This window comes from Erpetoichthys calabaricus, chromosome 13, assembly GCF_900747795.2.
Source record: "Erpetoichthys calabaricus chromosome 13, fErpCal1.3, whole genome shotgun sequence".
Taxonomy (NCBI): Eukaryota; Metazoa; Chordata; class Cladistia; order Polypteriformes; family Polypteridae; genus Erpetoichthys; species Erpetoichthys calabaricus.
In genome coordinates this window covers 135,003,081-135,020,776 of record NC_041406.2, presented here as the reverse complement: position 1 = coordinate 135,020,776, position 17,696 = coordinate 135,003,081, and the positions used below count along the sequence as shown (strand labels likewise).

Here is a 17,696-nt window from a genome sequence, read left to right as displayed (position 1 = left end):
CGAACCAGCAAAAAATCCGCGATATATATTTAAATATGCTTACATATAAAATCCGCGATGGAGTGAAGCCGCGAAAGGCGAAGCGCAATATAGCGAGGGACCACTGTACTGTAAACTCACATTAGAGTGGGAAAGCAGCAGGCCCTGATGGCTACCCTGCCGAATTTTATAAAAAAAATTTAAATTAAGTTAGCTCTCCTTTTATTAGCAGCATTTACTGAAGCCAGACACAAGATATTAATATTTTAGAATAAGCATTTAAATTGAGGAAGCAGATTCTCTTCCCTTTTTTTTTTACTCTATTTTTATCTATTTACTTATTTTTCCTACTATTAAAGTTTTACTTTGTTGGCCTAGCTCTTTCTCATGGGTGGGGGTTGATTTGTTGTGAACCTAGTTTTGTAAAACTTGACTTGCTTGTATGGAATTTTATTTGACTTTAATAAATTCAATAAAATGTTAAAAGAAACAGATACAGATAATCCCTTACAGAATTTCAGTCTATTCATAAATGGTGGCATGTTAGCAGTAATTCTGACTAAGCCCAATATACCCTATGTTCACAATAATTAATACAGCAGCACACACTAAGCTAAATTCCAGGTTGCATGTGAGTCTGATTTCAGTTATGGTGAGATGTGACATTTCTTTGCACTTCTTTTATATCAAGATGTAATTCAAATGCCTGAAATTGGAATGTGCTGGTTAACAAAACCTTTACTGTATAGACAGAAAAAGAGTGAGTGAGTAACGTTTCAGTTTATTTCTCCAGTGTCTGCGTTTTGTTGACAATAATTCACCTGCCACTTTGAAATCCTTTTTTAAAATAAAATGGCACTGATAGAGAGAATGCAGGCCCGGCCTTAGGCATAGGCGAAGTAGGCAACCGCCTAGGGCCCCGGCATCCGGGGGGCCCTGGATTGACTCCTTGGTCTAATTTTCCCCCTCAGGGGGCCCCTGGACCCCCCTTTTGCCTAGGGCCCCATAATACCTAAGACCGGGCCTGGAGAATGACAAGATCAACATACAAGATTGGCATATTTTTGCTGACCAATCACTTTTGCTTTAAAAAGGTCGTTTAACAATGAAGCAATGAAAACCTTGTAAAATTCCTGAGCTGGCAATGTCTCTTTTGAACTACAGGTAGGTAGGTGAAGAGAGTCTGTCAACTAATGAAAAACTAAACCTAAGAAGGTGTTTTTGTATTTATTATCTTTTTTTTTTAGTTTACACAGCTGAAAATGCATTATTGTGATAATAATCTGGTGGCAGAATTGTTATAAAATATTCGTCTCTCTCTTTTCAATATTTCTCTCCCTCAAAATAGATAGTTGAAATTTTATACTCTTTTTGTTCTTAGCATCATCCATGTCAAACATATTGCATATATATTATTATTGTAATAGGCTGGCACCCTGTCCAGGGATTTTTCCTGGTTTACATCCAAAGCTGCATGGATAGGCTCCAGGTTTTCTGCAAGCCTGCTCAGGATAAACGAGTTTAGAAAATATACACATTTTCTTTGTTCCCTTAATACAACTAAGTGGGGTCTTCACACTGATTCAAGCCTAAGAGCCCTGTTCTTCCTAAACCCCCATGATTTTCATGATCACACCTGTCAGAACGTAGTAGAATGTATTTTCTGATTTTTTATATATTTTCAGACCTGCAGGTGGCAAAATTCTGTGTATGAATTGCATGTGCCTGAGATGGAATCAGAGATCAAATATGGCTGGTTGAAAATAAAGAACAGTATGGGAATTTTTTTAACACAAAAATTTGTATGTATACTAAAGTCATTAAATGTCTACAGCACACAACATATCCTGCTCCAAGAAAATTAGAGTATAAAAGCCTCAAACCTTAAAATTCACCTAAATTTCATCACAAATTGTCCCATTCAGGGCAAGAAAAGGAAAAGATGGAAAGTGCAAACAGTGTGCACCTTTGTTCAGCACAAATGTAAAAGAAAATGTTTTAAAAATTATAAAATTGTATAACATTTTTCATATTTGGTGTCTGATTTTGATTATGCTTGTTTTTAACCAAACAAACACAAAAACAGATATTAAACCATGTAATGTATTAAGCTTCCACTAATATTAAACTCATATCCGTTAAAGAGTACAGTTCTGTCTAATTGTGACACAAAACTAAACTCTATAGTAGCTCTTTAAGCATAACACAATTACAAAAACTGAAACTAATAGATCTAAAATTAAAGTGTCTTTGTGAACTAAAAACTAAATTAAAACTAAAAGTACATGATGAAGAAAGACTAAAACTAAAGTGAATTTCCAAGTAAGATCAGAAATAATATAGAAACAAAAACTAATATAAAAAGGCAAATCTATAATAACCTTGATCAAACAACACTGTCTCAATTCACCTGCAGAGTATGCCAAATATTTGAGAACAGCAAAGCTGTCTGTATATGAAGTAAACTACCAGAACCAATTTGACATGGGGAAAGGAGAACACAGAATTATGCATTTATTACAAATTTTCCCACACGTTCAGTATATAAAGCATTGGATAAAAAGCAACGTTCTTTCAGAAGCAATGAGTTCATTAAGATTTTATGGAATAAAACCTGCTCAGAAAAAGATGGCAAAGAGTAAGGAAAGGAGACCCATGGAAGATTCAGCCTTTATAATAAAAATATAAGTCATTATTGTTGAAAATAATAAATTGCTGCTAAAAGATTAGATTTTATATTATGACCACATAATCACTAATGTTAACATATTGTGTATTACATTACCCAAAAGAAGAGGAAAAACAGTAGCAGGGCTGGTGTTATTCCAGAAAAAAACAATTTTTGAAAAGATGGTAAGATAGATTTGTTCATTTTTTGTTTGTTTTTGGTGCATCATAATTTGAATGGCTGCTTACTGTAAATTTACCAATATTCCTTCAGGCATGTGCAAAAGAACTTATGCAGGATGATTCAGCAGGCTTCCAATTGCAGATGTTAAAAGAATTGGATGATTCCTGGGTGCTAAACGTGGTTTTCTATGAGAAGAACAGGCAGTTCAGAGAGACAACTTAGCCGGAAATAAATGAGTTCCATTTCTGCTTCCATACTAAAATTATCCCTACCTGAGCCTGTCCTGTCCAGAGCAAAACCCGAGCAAGCCATAAGCAGCCTCCCACGAGTTCCCCTACTTGAGACATGGGGTTTGAGGAATATGTCCTTGCCAGACATTACTTCAAGGATATTCTTTCCGATATTAACATGCACCTTTTCTTGGGGCATTGTGGTAAAGCGCATTTAGTGGTCAGTTGGCATTGTAAGTTTTCAGTTTAGAAACAGTTTGTCTCGGGCTCTGCAGAAAAAAAAAAGCAGAGAAGGAAAGTCAGGATTGTGGTAGAGCTGGTGCAGCAGAGAGGAGACTTGGCCATAGGGAAAGAAACCTCCGTGTGGAGCAGTGGCATTCCAGGAGCAGAGTAATTCCTGCTTAGCAATGAACTGGAGCAGGAGCTACCAACTGAGACAGTGGTGTAAGAAGAGAACATGGCTTGTGGAGTCTAATTGGTCGCTAAAGAATGGTGGTGGGGACAAAAGCGAGTTAAAGGCTGACCACGCTTGATGGAGGGTGTTTCCTGCTGCTGAGCAGACAATAAAGGCAAGCAAAGGAGTGTGCAGATTTGTAAGAATTCACTAAGGCCTGTGGCTTTTAAAAGGACTGATCCTGACTGTGTTGTAACCTTGATTTTAACCATTGTGGGATTTATTTATTGTGATTATAACATGCCTTAAGAACATTTTTTTTTAATTGTGGATTATTTATTTGAAGAGACTGAACTGTGCTTTTAAATACTGCTTTGTTTACAGAATAAAAGCACTTTACACTTTGGCAACAACCCTTGTAGTGATGCATCCTCATTCGCCCTAGTCCATTTTGGTTTCATGACTATCGATGACCCGGGTTCAAGTGGAATAAGAAAGTTGTGGGCAACCCATGCACTACAGGCATGTGCCAGCTGCCCCTATCAATATGGAGTAAAGTTTTTTCAAAACCTGATCACATTTTACAAAGTATAAAGAATGGACCACAAATGTGAACTGGACTTCCAAAAACCTTGAAACAAAACATCATAGGAAAAAGTGAGAGACATTACCCATTTTGGGTAATGGGAATAGAAAGAATGTTATGTTTTTTTTCAAACAACAAGAAAAATGTGCAACAGAAACATGTAAATACCGACACATCAATATACATACACATGCATACATATACATACATACAGGGCGAGTTAAAATGATGTTAACATTTGAATGGCGGAAACAAGTTATTCACAAAACATACTTCATATGTACGAGCAACAGTACCTTTTAAAACCCAGACACACATTTCGTGGGAAATAGATAACACCACAGTCCGTATTATGTCCTTATGGTCATTGATATCATGAACTTTCCTGCTATACATGCGCTTCTTCAGCATACACCATAACAAGAAATCACATGGTGTCAAATTGGGGGAGTGTGGACGCCATGGCAATGGTCCACCACGACCTATCCATAGACCTGGAAAGGTGTGGTCGAGATAAACCATTAGTGTTAACTTAATTTTGACTCACCCTGTATATATATTTTTTACATATTATATTATATATATATATATATATTATATATATATATATATATATATATATACACACACATACTACGGGGTTCCCCCCCTGCTCGCTTTGCTCACCAACCCCACCTCCCTTGCCTGTGCTATGCGCCAGCCACTTCATGTCTCTGCCGCTCGTGTTGTGAAGAGGGGTGCTGAACGCACCCCAAGGAGACGCAGTTGCTCCTCCGAAACCTCCTCTTAATACTAGAATTACCAGAGCCTACAAAAAAAACTCGTAAATCCCCCCCACCTCTCAGTCAGCATCTTTTGTCTTCTAAATGTGACGATAAGCCCAAGCAGCAAGCAGCCTGTTATACCATCCCCCCCACCGCCTCAGAACGGGCAAGAAGTTCTCCCAGTTCCTGCCTTGATTGATTATCTGGGGGTTAGCTACCCAGAATTGTAAGGGGAAATAATTTTATGTGTTTTGTGTCTACAAAAATCTTTGTACACACATCGTTAAAACAGAAACGTTTTCATGTTTTAGTAGAAAATGACAAAATGTAGACATGAACCACCTCAAGTTGAATCCCAGCAAGACTGAACTCTTGTATATCAGAGGCAACTCATCTCCGAATCTTGACCTTGCAATCTCTCTTGACAACTCGGTTATCGTCCCCTCAAAAACGGCAAGTCTTGGTGTCACTCTAGACAAAGAATTGTCTTTCTCTCCACACATCAGCAACCTCTCCAGGTCCTGCAGATATCTCCTTTACAACATTAGGAGAATCCGCCCCTTTCTCACTACAGAGGCTACTCAGCTTCTCGTCCAGACCTTGGTCATCTCTAAGCTGGACTACTGCAACTCTCTGCTGTCTGGACTTTCACTAAAGGCAACACGACCACTTCAACTGATCCAGAATGCAGCTGCAAGACTCGTTTTGATATTCCCAAATTCTCGCACACTACACCTCTGCTGCGGAACCTGCACTGGCTCCCTGTGGCTGCCCGCATCAGGTTCAAAACCCTAACACTTGCCTTTAAGGCCAAAACTGGAGCTGCACCACCTTACATATCAGCACTGGTCAAGCAGCGTGTCACTTCTCGCTGTCTCAGAACATCAAGCACTGCACGTCTCGAACCACCCTTACTTAAAAGAAGAGGACGACATGCATCAAGACTCTTTGCAGTGTTGGCTCCTCAGTGGTGGAACGAACTTCCTCTTGCTGTACGAACAGCGGAGACCCTCACTGTCTTCAAACGTCGCCTGAAGACACACTTCTTTCAACAGCACTTGGACTAAAGTCCCCATACTTTTTTTTCTACCCTTTTTTTTTTTTTTTTTTTTTCAAAAAAAAAAAAAAATTTTGTACTAACTTACTATTTTCTTCTAGCAGGGTTTTGTATACAACTTGGTCAGCGGTAACTTGTTTAATGACAGTAGATTTAATCCTAGCCTTAAAGACTGAAGAACAGTCGTAGACTACTAAGCACTGTTGTAAGTCGCTCTGGATAAGAGCGTCTGCTAAATGATGTAAATGTAAATGTAAACTGTATAATGTGCGAAGGCTGATGGCCAAATATCAAATAAACACTTTCACAAAAGGTGCAAGTACAATACAACAGCTTCCGTGGTGAAGTGGTAAGAACTGCTGACTTATAATCCGAAGGTTGTGAGTTCGAAACCAGCTTCCCAGCAAATTTATCGTTTTGAGTAGTGAGCTACTCTTATTGTTAATATTATACAATAAAAACATACATTTGATTTGTGTCTGTAACAGCCGCTTTAAATTTATAGCACTTGTAAAAGTTAGCGTTTTTTTTTTTCACTTTTATTCTCTCAGTCACGATCACGATACAACACCCCCACCCACAGCCCCAGATCTGACGCGGTTACTTTTTATCTGAAACTGGCAATAACTGTAGATGTGAGTGGTGTTTTGAGACAATGGAACTGGAAATTCTCTGATCTGGAGGGATAAAAGCTGACACACAAACGTTGGTGTATCATGACTTCTTCATATCTCACTGTCACTTGAATATTTTTTATTCAGTTTTATTGAGTTTTCCTGCTCATGCTGAATTAGTATGCACCTTATGGTCCATGATGTCAAAGCTGCACTGACAAAAAAACAGAGACATAGGTATATATGATATTTAGAATAACTCATTTTATGACCTGTATAGTACATTTCGGAAAACATTGTGGCACTGATGCAACACTATTTATATTATTCATATTCATTGTTATGCCTTCTTGCGCTTGTAATCAGTGACCGCGTTTTTTTTTTTCTTTCTGTCTTGCCAGTGCTCACTTTTGTGTGCATTGGGGTGTTTGTTTTGTACTCCATGACATGAAGAGGAAAGAAGAGTACAGAGAGGTCAGTTCAGCGCTATATGCAATCATCAGATTCAAATGTTAACAGTTCCCACACACCCAAGGACCGTCCTTTCTATGTTTACGACATGTGTACCTGTCACAATGTACACACTTCTCTCTGTGCTGTGGTTACTATTACACTGAAGAGGCTGGGGGGGAGTGGAGGTATTGGAACAGAAGCTTGTCGATGTTGCATCCTCTTCTTGCTTTACCCATCGCCTTTTCTAGTAAGAAGTGACGACTAGGTTCCTCTGCAAGGTGAGCAAAGAACACTCTTCTTTTCTCAGTGGCCCCGGTGCTTGCCTTGTACAGTACACGTGCATTTATCGCCGCCAGGTCAAGCTTGTTATAGTACAAGCAACCGGCCACCTGCGTGTTCTTGCTCGCACTGAATAAGCTCACGCCTTCTGGTGCACGATGTCAATGCAGCACCGGGCAAAAAAGAAAGACACAAATATATGTGACATTTTGAAGAAATAATTTTATGCCCTGAATAGTACCAATCAGAAAACATCGTCGCAGTAATGCAATATTATTTGAAAACAAACCGCGTCAGATCGGGCATTAATTTATACTGTCGCTGTCAGTTATAGTCAGGTCAGAAGGGGGTGGAGGGGGGATGGGATTTTCGAGAGAGAGCGTGAACGTAACAGAAAATAAAACTGAAAAAAAGCTTTTACAAATACCAAATTTACAACTGATCTGAAGTTTGTTTGCATACTTTTGTTACATTTTTTATGTTGATCGCACCAGAGAGGGTGAAATGTCAGTGCCTGATCCTTTTGTATTACTGTTGGCTACCACTGCTTAAGGCTCAGTGATTTCCGCATTTCACCTTATATGAACATTGACGGTTGCTGTATTGGGAACAGTGCTTAAGGAATCAAGATTTTTCTTGTCCTTTCTCAAGAAACCCTAAATATATGTTTGGATTTCCAGATCTCTCAATTGAATGCTCAATCCATCTGTGGCCATTAACTGACAATTCAGCATCACTCTTTATACAAGAGTCCAGAACATACAACCTCAGAACAGATAACAACTATAAACTTGACAATTGACTTTTGGCCCAAGGTAATCTTATATCAGGCACATTTAATAGGCATCTTTCGGTTTCAATATAGTGTAATCTTTTAAAAAATTTTTTAATTGTATTATGGCATATCTCTAGAAGAGAACAGATTCTGTAACACAAGACACAATAAACAATCACAAAGTTCGACCACTTTTTGGTTTATTATTCATGTCACATCCTGTGAAGGTTCTGGGTGGACAATTTGGGTGATTTATGAATATTGCAGCAATTTAGTTTATACCTTATATCATTTTAAAATATTTTAATTTTATTTATTTTAACATATTAAAATAGCTTTCGGCATAGTAATAGCCCATTGCAATAAATAAATATTGAAATATTAGCATTTAATGTATGCACTACACTGCTTAGAATGCTGTTGTGATGTAAGATTTTGCATATACAGTGGTGTGAAAAACTATTTGCCCCCTTCCTGATTTCTTATTCTTTTGCATGTTTGTCCACACAAAATGTTTCTGATCATCAAACACATTTTAACCATTAGTCAAATATAAACACAAGTAAACACAAAATGCAGTTTGTAAATGGTGGTTTTTATTATTTAGGAGAAAAAAAAAATCCAAACCTACATGGCCCTGTGTGAAACAGTAATTGCCCCCTGAACCTAATAACTGGTTGGGCCACCCTTAGCAGCAATAACTGCAATCAAGCGTTTGCGATAACTTTGCAATGAGTCTTTTACAGCGCTCTGGAGGAATTTTGGCCCACTCATCTTTGCAAAATTGTTGTAATTCAGCTTTATTTGAGGGTTTTCTAGCATGAACCGCCTTTTTAAAGGTCATGCCATAGCATCTCAATTGGATTCAGGTCAGGACTTTGACTAGGCCACTCCAAAGTCTTCATTTTGTTTTTGCTTCAGCCATTCAGAGGTGGATTTGCTGGTGTGTTTTGGGTCATTGTCCTGTTGCAGCACCCAAGATCGCTTCAGCTTGAGTTGACGAACAGATGGCCGGACATTCTCCTTCAGGATTGTTTGGTAGACAGTAGAATTCATGGTTCCATCTATCACAGCAAGCCTTCCAGGTCCTGAAGCAGCAAAACAACCCAGAACCATCACACTACCACCACCATATTTTACTGTTGGTATGATGTTCTTTTTCTGAAATGCTGTGTTCCTTTTTACGCCAGATGTAACGGGACATTTGCCTTCAAAAAGTTCAACTTTTGTCTCATCAGTCCACAAGGTATTTTCCCAAAAGTCTTGGCAATCATTGAGATGTTTCTTAGCAAAATTGAGACGAGCCCTAATGTTCTTTTTGCTTAACAGTGGTTTGCGTCTTGGAAATCTGCCATGCAGGCCGTTTTTGCCCAGTCTCTTTCTTATGGTGGAGTCGTGAACACTGACCTTAATTGAGGCAAGTGAGGCCTGCAGTTCTTTAGACGTTGTCCTGGGGTCTTTTGTGACCTTTCGGATGAGTCGTCTCTGCGCTCTTGGGGTAATTTTGGTCGGCCGGCCACGTTTTTGCCATTTGTGGATAATGGCTCTCACTGTGGTTCGCTGGAGTCCCAAAGTTTTAGAAATGGCTTTATAACCTTTACCAGACTGATAGATCTCAATTACTTCTGTTCTCATTTGTTCCTGAATTTCTTTGGATCTTGGCATGATGTCTAGCTTTTGAGGTGCTTTTGGTCTACTTCTCTGTGTCAGGCAGCTCCTATTTAACTGATTTCTTGATTGAAACAGGTGTGGCAGTAATCAGGCCTGGGGGTGGCTACGGAAATTGAACTCAGGTGTGATACACCACAGTTAGGTTATTTTTTTAACAAGGGGGCAATTACTTTTTCACACAGGACCATGTAGGTTTGTATTTTTTTTCTCCCTAAATTAATAAAAACCACCATTTACAAACTGCATTTTGTGTTTACTTGTGTTATATTTGACTAATGGTTAAATGTGTTTGATGATCAGAAACATTTTGTGTGACAAACATGCAAAAGAATAAGAAATCAGGAAGGGGGCAAATAGTTTTTCACACCACTGTAAGTTGATAAATATTTTGTATGTCTTTATTTGTAACTTAGACAAAACTAAGTCAGGAAAGTGAATTTTACGACAGAGTTGGGGAAAGTGTTTGAAACAAATGTTTCTCTGCTAGAGTCTCTCTCTCTCATCCCCCACACAAAGCCAGACTGCCTAACTGCCAAGCTTTACCTCAAGAAATGGTTTTGGGGGGGGGGGGTTGGGCAGGTGTGAAGATGTTCTAACCCCCCCCATTGGTCTGAAGTATGGCTGTTTGGAACTGGCTTGTATCAGAAGCCTTTAAGTACCATGACATCCTATTGGCTCTAGGGGTTGGACAGAGAATCTATAAATTTGCTCACTCCCTCACTCTCTCTCTCTTACCAACTGATGAAGGAGCAGCTCACACACACCATGAACTGAAAAGGGCAACACAATGAAGAACACAGCTCGGCAGCCATATTGAGACAGGCATGCGACCTGTTCTAAAGAAAGCTGACCACAAATGATGCTTTAACTAGAGACATTTTAAGTAACTAACAAGTCTGTGTGCCGCCTGAAACTACAGATCACTATTTATCAGGTTGTATGGTTGCCAATATTCAAATGTACTTTGCATATTGTTATTATTTATGAATATTATCAATAATGCATTATTTTATGTGTAACTTAACTCCTGCTTGTCTTTTGCTACACCTAATTGCCTGAGGTTATAAATGTAAAAGGGAAGGTGTGGAGTTATATGGTACAATACCTTATAAACAGTGGTAAGTCTGTGAGATTTGAGGCATTCTGACAAAGGCTACATATTAATAATACAAAAGGGGAAAGTACAGGAATATGTTACTCTACCAAGATAAAACAAATGCCAATCCATGCTTACTACTGAATAAAACACTGAACATGGCCACAACCTCCCTCACCAATTACCATCAATGCAGTGTCCAATTACCTACAAATACCATACATTGCATCAATGTTCATATTGCTTACTATACGTCAATATTGCTACTACTTCTTTGTCTTGTCTTTGCACAATGTCTTGTCTTGTGTTTTAATTTTAAATTTTAATTTGATTTTTTAATTCATTATTTGCACTTTATGCAATTTCGTCTAGCTGTATACTTGTATATGGTTGAGATGACAAAGTTCGCTTTGACTTTGACTATAGAAAATTCATAGTTTTGAGTTAACCTTATTATTACAATCCATATCATGATTTCCTTTTATCTGACAACATTTCTGAGGAAACCAAAAAAAGACCTTTCCAATCTAGAACAAAGCAGGCAAAAAAAGTTAATTTTTTGTGATCTCCATTTTCAGTAGAAAAGAAGAAAATGAATGACAGATAACTCATGATTTGTGTACAATAATCTTGCCTTGGGTGTATTTTGTACAGAAATAAAGTACCTTTTCAGTAATTTTTTCATAGAATAAAAAAGGATTAAACTTACCCTTTTTTACTCTTTTTGTATATCTTAATCATCTTCTCTATAGGAATGCCATACTTCTCTGAAATCTATAAATGCAAAATAAATATTAAATTTATATTTAATATATATATAACACATACATACACACACACACAAACAGATAAATATAAATAAACAGAAGTGATGCAGTGTCAATTTTAAATAAAAAAAGTTACATAATAGATAAATAATTAATTTATCAGTTTTGAGGAAAGAAAAGCATGTTAATTTGTTTTCAGAATTTGTTTTGCTGCAGAACAATATATACTAAAAAACAGACATATCATAGAGTTAAAATAAAACCAAAACATTTTGGATTTGCAGCTGACACTATAATGATTTTACATCTTCTTTATAAATACTTTTGATTTTCATGAATTGCCATAAAAATGGCTTGTAGAGTCATCTCTAGTACAGAGCCCTGACAGATGGGGGTACTCAATTACAGCCCTGGAGATCCACTGTGGCAGCATGTTTTTTGTTCCAACCAGTTTTGTAATTATAAGCAAGGCCTAATCGATAATAAAACTTGGTATTTAGTTATATGGCTCGTTCGTGCTTTCATTCATCAAAGACAAAACTTTATTTTTTTTGTTTTCTGAGAACTTTACCCATATGTTTTGTGGTCCTTCCCTTCCCTGCTCATTTATATCAAAATAAAATACATTTATTAACACCAATACTTAGTTATGCATTAAGGTTTAACACTAGAATTACCAAAGCCTACGAAAAAACTCGTAAATCCGGCCCACCTTAAATCCGTTTGCACCTCTCACTCAGCGTCCTTTGTCCTGTAAATGTGCCGATAAAGACAAACAGCAAGCAGCCTGCTATCCCCCCACCGATGCAGACCGTGCACAAAGTTCCCCCAGCTCATGCCTTGATTGATTATCTGGGAGTGAAGTGCTGGAGTTTTAGGGTGGAAATAATAGATTGTTATTTGGAACACATGCATTTCGTGTATGTTCCATTTCTACAATAATCTGTGTAAACACATTGTTAAAACTGAAACGTTTTTCATATTTTAGTAATAAATGACAAAATGTAGGCATAAACTGTATAATGTGTGAAGGCTGAAGTCCAAAGATCAAATAAACGGTTTCACAAAAGGTTCAAGGACGATACAACAGCTTCTGTGGCATAGCGGTAAGATTTGCTGACTTGTAATCAAGAGTCCCCGGTTTGATCCCGTCTACCTCCTGTATTTGCCGTTTTCAGTAGTGAGCTGCTCTTATTGTTAATATTATACAGTACAAACATACATTTGGTTTGCGTCTGTAACAGACGGTGTACATTTATAGGACTTGTAAATGTTACCATTTTTTTTTTTCACTTTTATTCTCTCAGTCACAATCACGATACATATTACAGCCATAGGGATCTGACGCTGTTAGTTATTATCTGAAACTGGGAATAACTGTAGAAGTGGGTGGTGTTTTGAGGCAATGGAACTGGACATTCTCTGATCTGGATGGATAAAAGCTGATACACAAACACTGGTGAATCTGCCTTCTTCATATCTCACCATCATTTGATTTTTTTTTATTCAGTTTTATTGAGTGTTCCTGTTCACGCTGAATTAGTATGCACCTTATGGTCTATGATGTCAAAAAAAAAAAAACAAAAAAAAAACCAGAGACATAGGTATATATGATATTTGGAATAACAATTTTATGACCTGTATAGTACATTTTGGAAAACATTGTGGTACGGATGAAACATTATTCATATTATTGATATTAATTCGCATAACATCTTGCGGTTGTAATCAGTGAGCGCATGTTTCGCGTGTTTTTTTTTTTTCCCCCCGATCTTGCTAGTCTCCACGTTGTTGTATGGTGGTGTTTCTTTTGTAATCCAGAACATGCAGAGGAAAAAATAGTACAGAGAGGTCAGTTCAGCGCTATATGCAATCATCAGATTCAAATGTTAACAATTCCCACACACCCAAGGACCATCCTTCCTACATTTACAACATGTGTACCTATTGCAATGTACACACTTCTCTCTATGCTTTGGTTCCTATTACACACCTGAAAGAAAGAGACAATATGTGTGACAATATTGTCCAATTACTTTTGAGCCCCTGAAATGAAGGGATTGTGTTAAAAAATGCTTTAGTTGCCTGACATTTTTATGCAATCATTTTGTTCACCCCACTGAATTAAAACTGAAAGTCTGCACTTCAACTGCATCTGAGTTGTTTCATTTAAAATTCATTGTGGTAATGTACAGAACCAAAATAAAAAAAAGTTGTCTCTGTCCAAATATTTATGGACCCAACTGTACATACATACATACATATATACACATATATACATACATACATACAGTGCATTCGGAAAGTGTTCAGAGCGCATCACTTTTTCCACATTTTGTTATGTTACAGCCTTATTCCAAAATGGATTAAATTCATTTTTTTCCTCAGAATTCTACACACAACACCCCATAATGACAATTTGAAAAAAATTTACTTGAGGTTTTTGCAAATTTATTAAAAAATAAAAAAATAGAAAGCACATGTACATAAGTATTCACAGCCTTTGCCATGAAGCTCAAAATTGAGCTCAGGTGCATCCTGTTTCCCCTGATCATCCTTGAGATGTTTCTGCAGCTTAATTGGAGTCCACCTGTGGTAAATTCAGTCGATTGGACATGATTTGGAAAGGCACACACCTGTCTATATAAGGTCCCACAGTTATCAGTTCATGTCAGTGCACAAACCAAGCATGAAGTCAAAGGAATTGCCTGTAGACCTCCGAGACAGGATTGTCTTGAGGCACAAATCTGGGGAAGGTTACAGAAAAATTTCTGCTGCTTTCAAGGTCCCAATAAGCATAGCTTCCTCCATCATCCGTAAGTGGAAGAAGTTTGAAACCACCAGGACTCTTCCTAGAGCTGGCCGGCTATCTAAACTGAGCGATCGGGGGAGAAGGGCCTTAGTCAGGGAGGTGACCAAGAACCCGATGGTCACTCTGTCAGAGCTCCAGAGGTCCTCTGTGGAGAGAGGATAACCTTCCAGAAGGACAACCATCTCTGCAGCAATCCACCAATCAGGCCTGTATGGTAGAGTGGCCAGACGGAAGCCACTCCTTAGTAAAAGGCACATGGCAGCCCACCTGGAGTTTGCCAAAAGGCACCTGAAGGACTCTCAGACCATGAGAAAGAAAATTCTCTGGTCTGATGAGACAAAGATTGAACACTTCGGTGTGAATGCCAGGCGTCACGTTTGGAGGAAACCAGGCACCGCTCATCACCAGGCCAATACCATCCCTACAGTGAAGCATGGTGGTGGCAGCATCATGCTGTGGGGATGTTTTTTCAGCGGCAGGGACTGGGAGACTAGTCAGGATAAAGGGAAAGATGACTGCAGCAATGTACAGAGACATCCTGGATGAAAACCTGCTCCAGAGCGGTCTTGACCTCAGACTGGGGCGACGGTTCGTCTTTCAGCAGGACAACGACCCTAAGCACACAGCCAAGATATCAAAGGAGTGGCTTCAGGACAACTCTGAATGTCCTTGAGTGGCCCAGCCAGAGCCCAGACTTGAATCCGATTGAACATCTCTGGAGAGATCTTAAAATGGCTGTGCACCAACGCTTCCCATCCAACCTGATGGAGCTTGAGAGGTGCTGCAAAGAGGAATGGGTGAAACTGGCCAAGGATAGGTGTGCCAAGCTTGTGACATCATACTCAAAAAGACTTGAGGCTGTAATTGCTGCCAAAGGTGCATTGACAAAGTATTGAGCAAAGGCTATGAATACTTATGTACATGCGATTTCTCAGTTTTTTTTTATTTTAATAAATTTGCAAAAACCTCAAGTAAACTTTTTTCACGTTGTCATTATGGGGTGTTGTGTGTAGAATTCTGAGGAAAAAAATGAATTTAATCCATTTTGGAATAAGGCTGTAACATAACAAAATGTGGAAAAAGTGATGCGCTGTGAATACTTTCCGGATGCACTGTATATACACATACATACATACATACACATACACACATACATACATTGTCACAAAACTCACAAAGAGACATAGCAAGGTTTGGGGCAGACACCCGTATAATATGATATCCTGGCTGCAAATCGTTTTTAAGTTGATAGCACTGCTGTGCACAAAACTGAGTCCAATACAGAACTGAGGGAATAGGGAAAAGGTGGAGGCTTTAAAGGGGAAGACAGGAAGTGAAGTCAAAGGGGTCGGGCTCATGTAGGTCTTCTGTCATTGGTGCCAGCCCGGACGTGACATCACAGGGTCCGGAGCCGGCAAGGTCTCCTTCCATTGGCTTGGTCCCGGAAGTGACGTCAAGAGGACCAGGTGGAATCTCTCGTGAATGGTCTGCAGGCAAGGGAGAAAAAGAGACCATGCACTCTGCTACATCCCGGTATGTCTCGGAACTGTCCTTACTCAAGCCATTTAGCTGCCTCCCATGCGCACGTGTGTGACAAGGCCCCCAAGAGAGGGCATCAGCGTTGGTGTGAAGAGTGCCTTGACGATGAACAAGCGAAAACTTGCACGGCTGGAGGTCAAGAAACCACCTGATGACCCACGGATTTGTCTCCTTGTGCAAGGCCATCCACTGTAAAGGAGCATGGTCCGTGACAAGGGTGAATTCCCGGCCCAGCAGGTGGTACCTCAGCTGAGTAATCGCCCATTTAACTGCCAAAGCCTCTCTCTCCACCGCTGTACCGACAGGACACACATTCAACTGGGACAACGTAAAAGTAAAATTTAAGGCCAGTACTAAAAGTGCCAGAGAGTTGGCCGAGTCTTGGCTATCAACACTTGGACATAAATCCAGCGTATGCCAACTTAAGAAGGACATGTACACAATAATTAAACCCCCCCCCCCGCCCGATCATACTGACTTAGTCACCTCCACCCACCCACTGAATGTGTTGCTATATATTGCCTTTGATTCTTGTAAGTCTAAGCATTATCCTCTGATGAAGACCCCTGATAGGGGTTGAAATCTCAGGAATAAAACTATTTTATGATACGTGATTCGTTTCTTCTCCCTTCGTGGATCTCCAACTGCAAATATATATATATATATATATATATATATATATCTATACATATTAATAAAAGGCAAAGCCCTCACTGACTGACTGACTGACTCATCACTAATTCTCGAACTTCCCGTGTAGGTGGAAGGCTGAAATTTGGCAGGCTCATTCCTTACAGCTTACTTACAAAAGTTAGGCAGGTTTCATTTCAAAATTCTACGCGTAATGGTCATAACTGGAACATGTTTTCTGTCCATATACTCTAATGGAGGAGGCGGAGTCACGTATCGTGTCATCACGCCTCCTACGTGATCACGTGAACTAAAAACAAGGAAGAGATTTACAGCACGAGTCAAACACGGGAACGAAGGTAAATGACGTTAATTTTTGACTGTCTTTTAATACTGTGTAACCATACATATTAACACATGTGCAATTAAACGTGTGCATTTACGGGGTGATTTCTCAGGCTTAAAAGCTCGCCTTTTACTAAAAAGGTAAATGCAAAACTATTTTCAATCATTCTATGATCTGCTTCTCACAACTGAAGGCACTGTGGCTGATGTTACCTCACTTGCTGGCCAACTATAAGCGTTACCTGGTAGGTAACCAGCCACTCACTTCACTCCCTTACGGGAATCGAACCTCTGAGGTTTTCTTTTGTTCTTAATTAAAATTTAAAAGCAATACTTCACCACTGCTAAGCCCCTCTAGCGCTAACGTCTGAGGTTCGATTACCGTAAGCAAGTGCAGTGGGTGTGTACGCCTGATGAGCCAAGAATAAGGGGGAAAGACGTGTCGCGTACTCTTTGCATTATTTGACAGTAAACTATTTTCAACCATTCTATGATCTGCTTCTCACAACTGAAGGCACCGTGGTTGATGTTACCTCTCTTGCTGGCCAACCATAAGCGTTACCTGGTAGGTAACCAGCCACTCACTTCACTCTCTTACGGGAATCGAACCTCAGACGTCAGCGCTACAGGCAAAGCCCCTAAAATTGCGCTACGGCGTGTAGTTCGTTTATTTGACAACATGTAGATCGGGGTAATTACATTCACGGCATTCGTAGTCTGATTCACAATCTGATTGTATGGGTGGTTACCTACCAGGTAACGCTTATAGTTGGCCACCAAGTCAGGTCGAAGTGATCACTCGAGTGAAGGCAGCTCACAAAAAAAACAGATCCTTAACAAACTGTTATTAGTAT

General features: G+C 39.2%; 2 protein-coding genes across 2 annotated transcripts in view; one reads left to right on the top strand and one right to left on the bottom strand.

Annotated features, from left to right (window-relative positions):
• grhl2b (grainyhead-like transcription factor 2b) overlaps positions 1-17,696 on the bottom strand; it is a 338,201-nt gene that overhangs the window by 30,874 nt on the left and 289,631 nt on the right. Inside the window, 1 exon segment of the mRNA XM_028817651.2 lies at positions 11,459-11,523. Coding sequence (XP_028673484.2) covers positions 11,459-11,523 — 65 coding nt within the window.
• The window catches only part of LOC127529991 (uncharacterized), a 205,018-nt gene that overhangs the window by 3,800 nt on the left and 183,522 nt on the right, over positions 1-17,696 (top strand). The gene's annotated exons all lie outside the window — the stretch shown is intronic.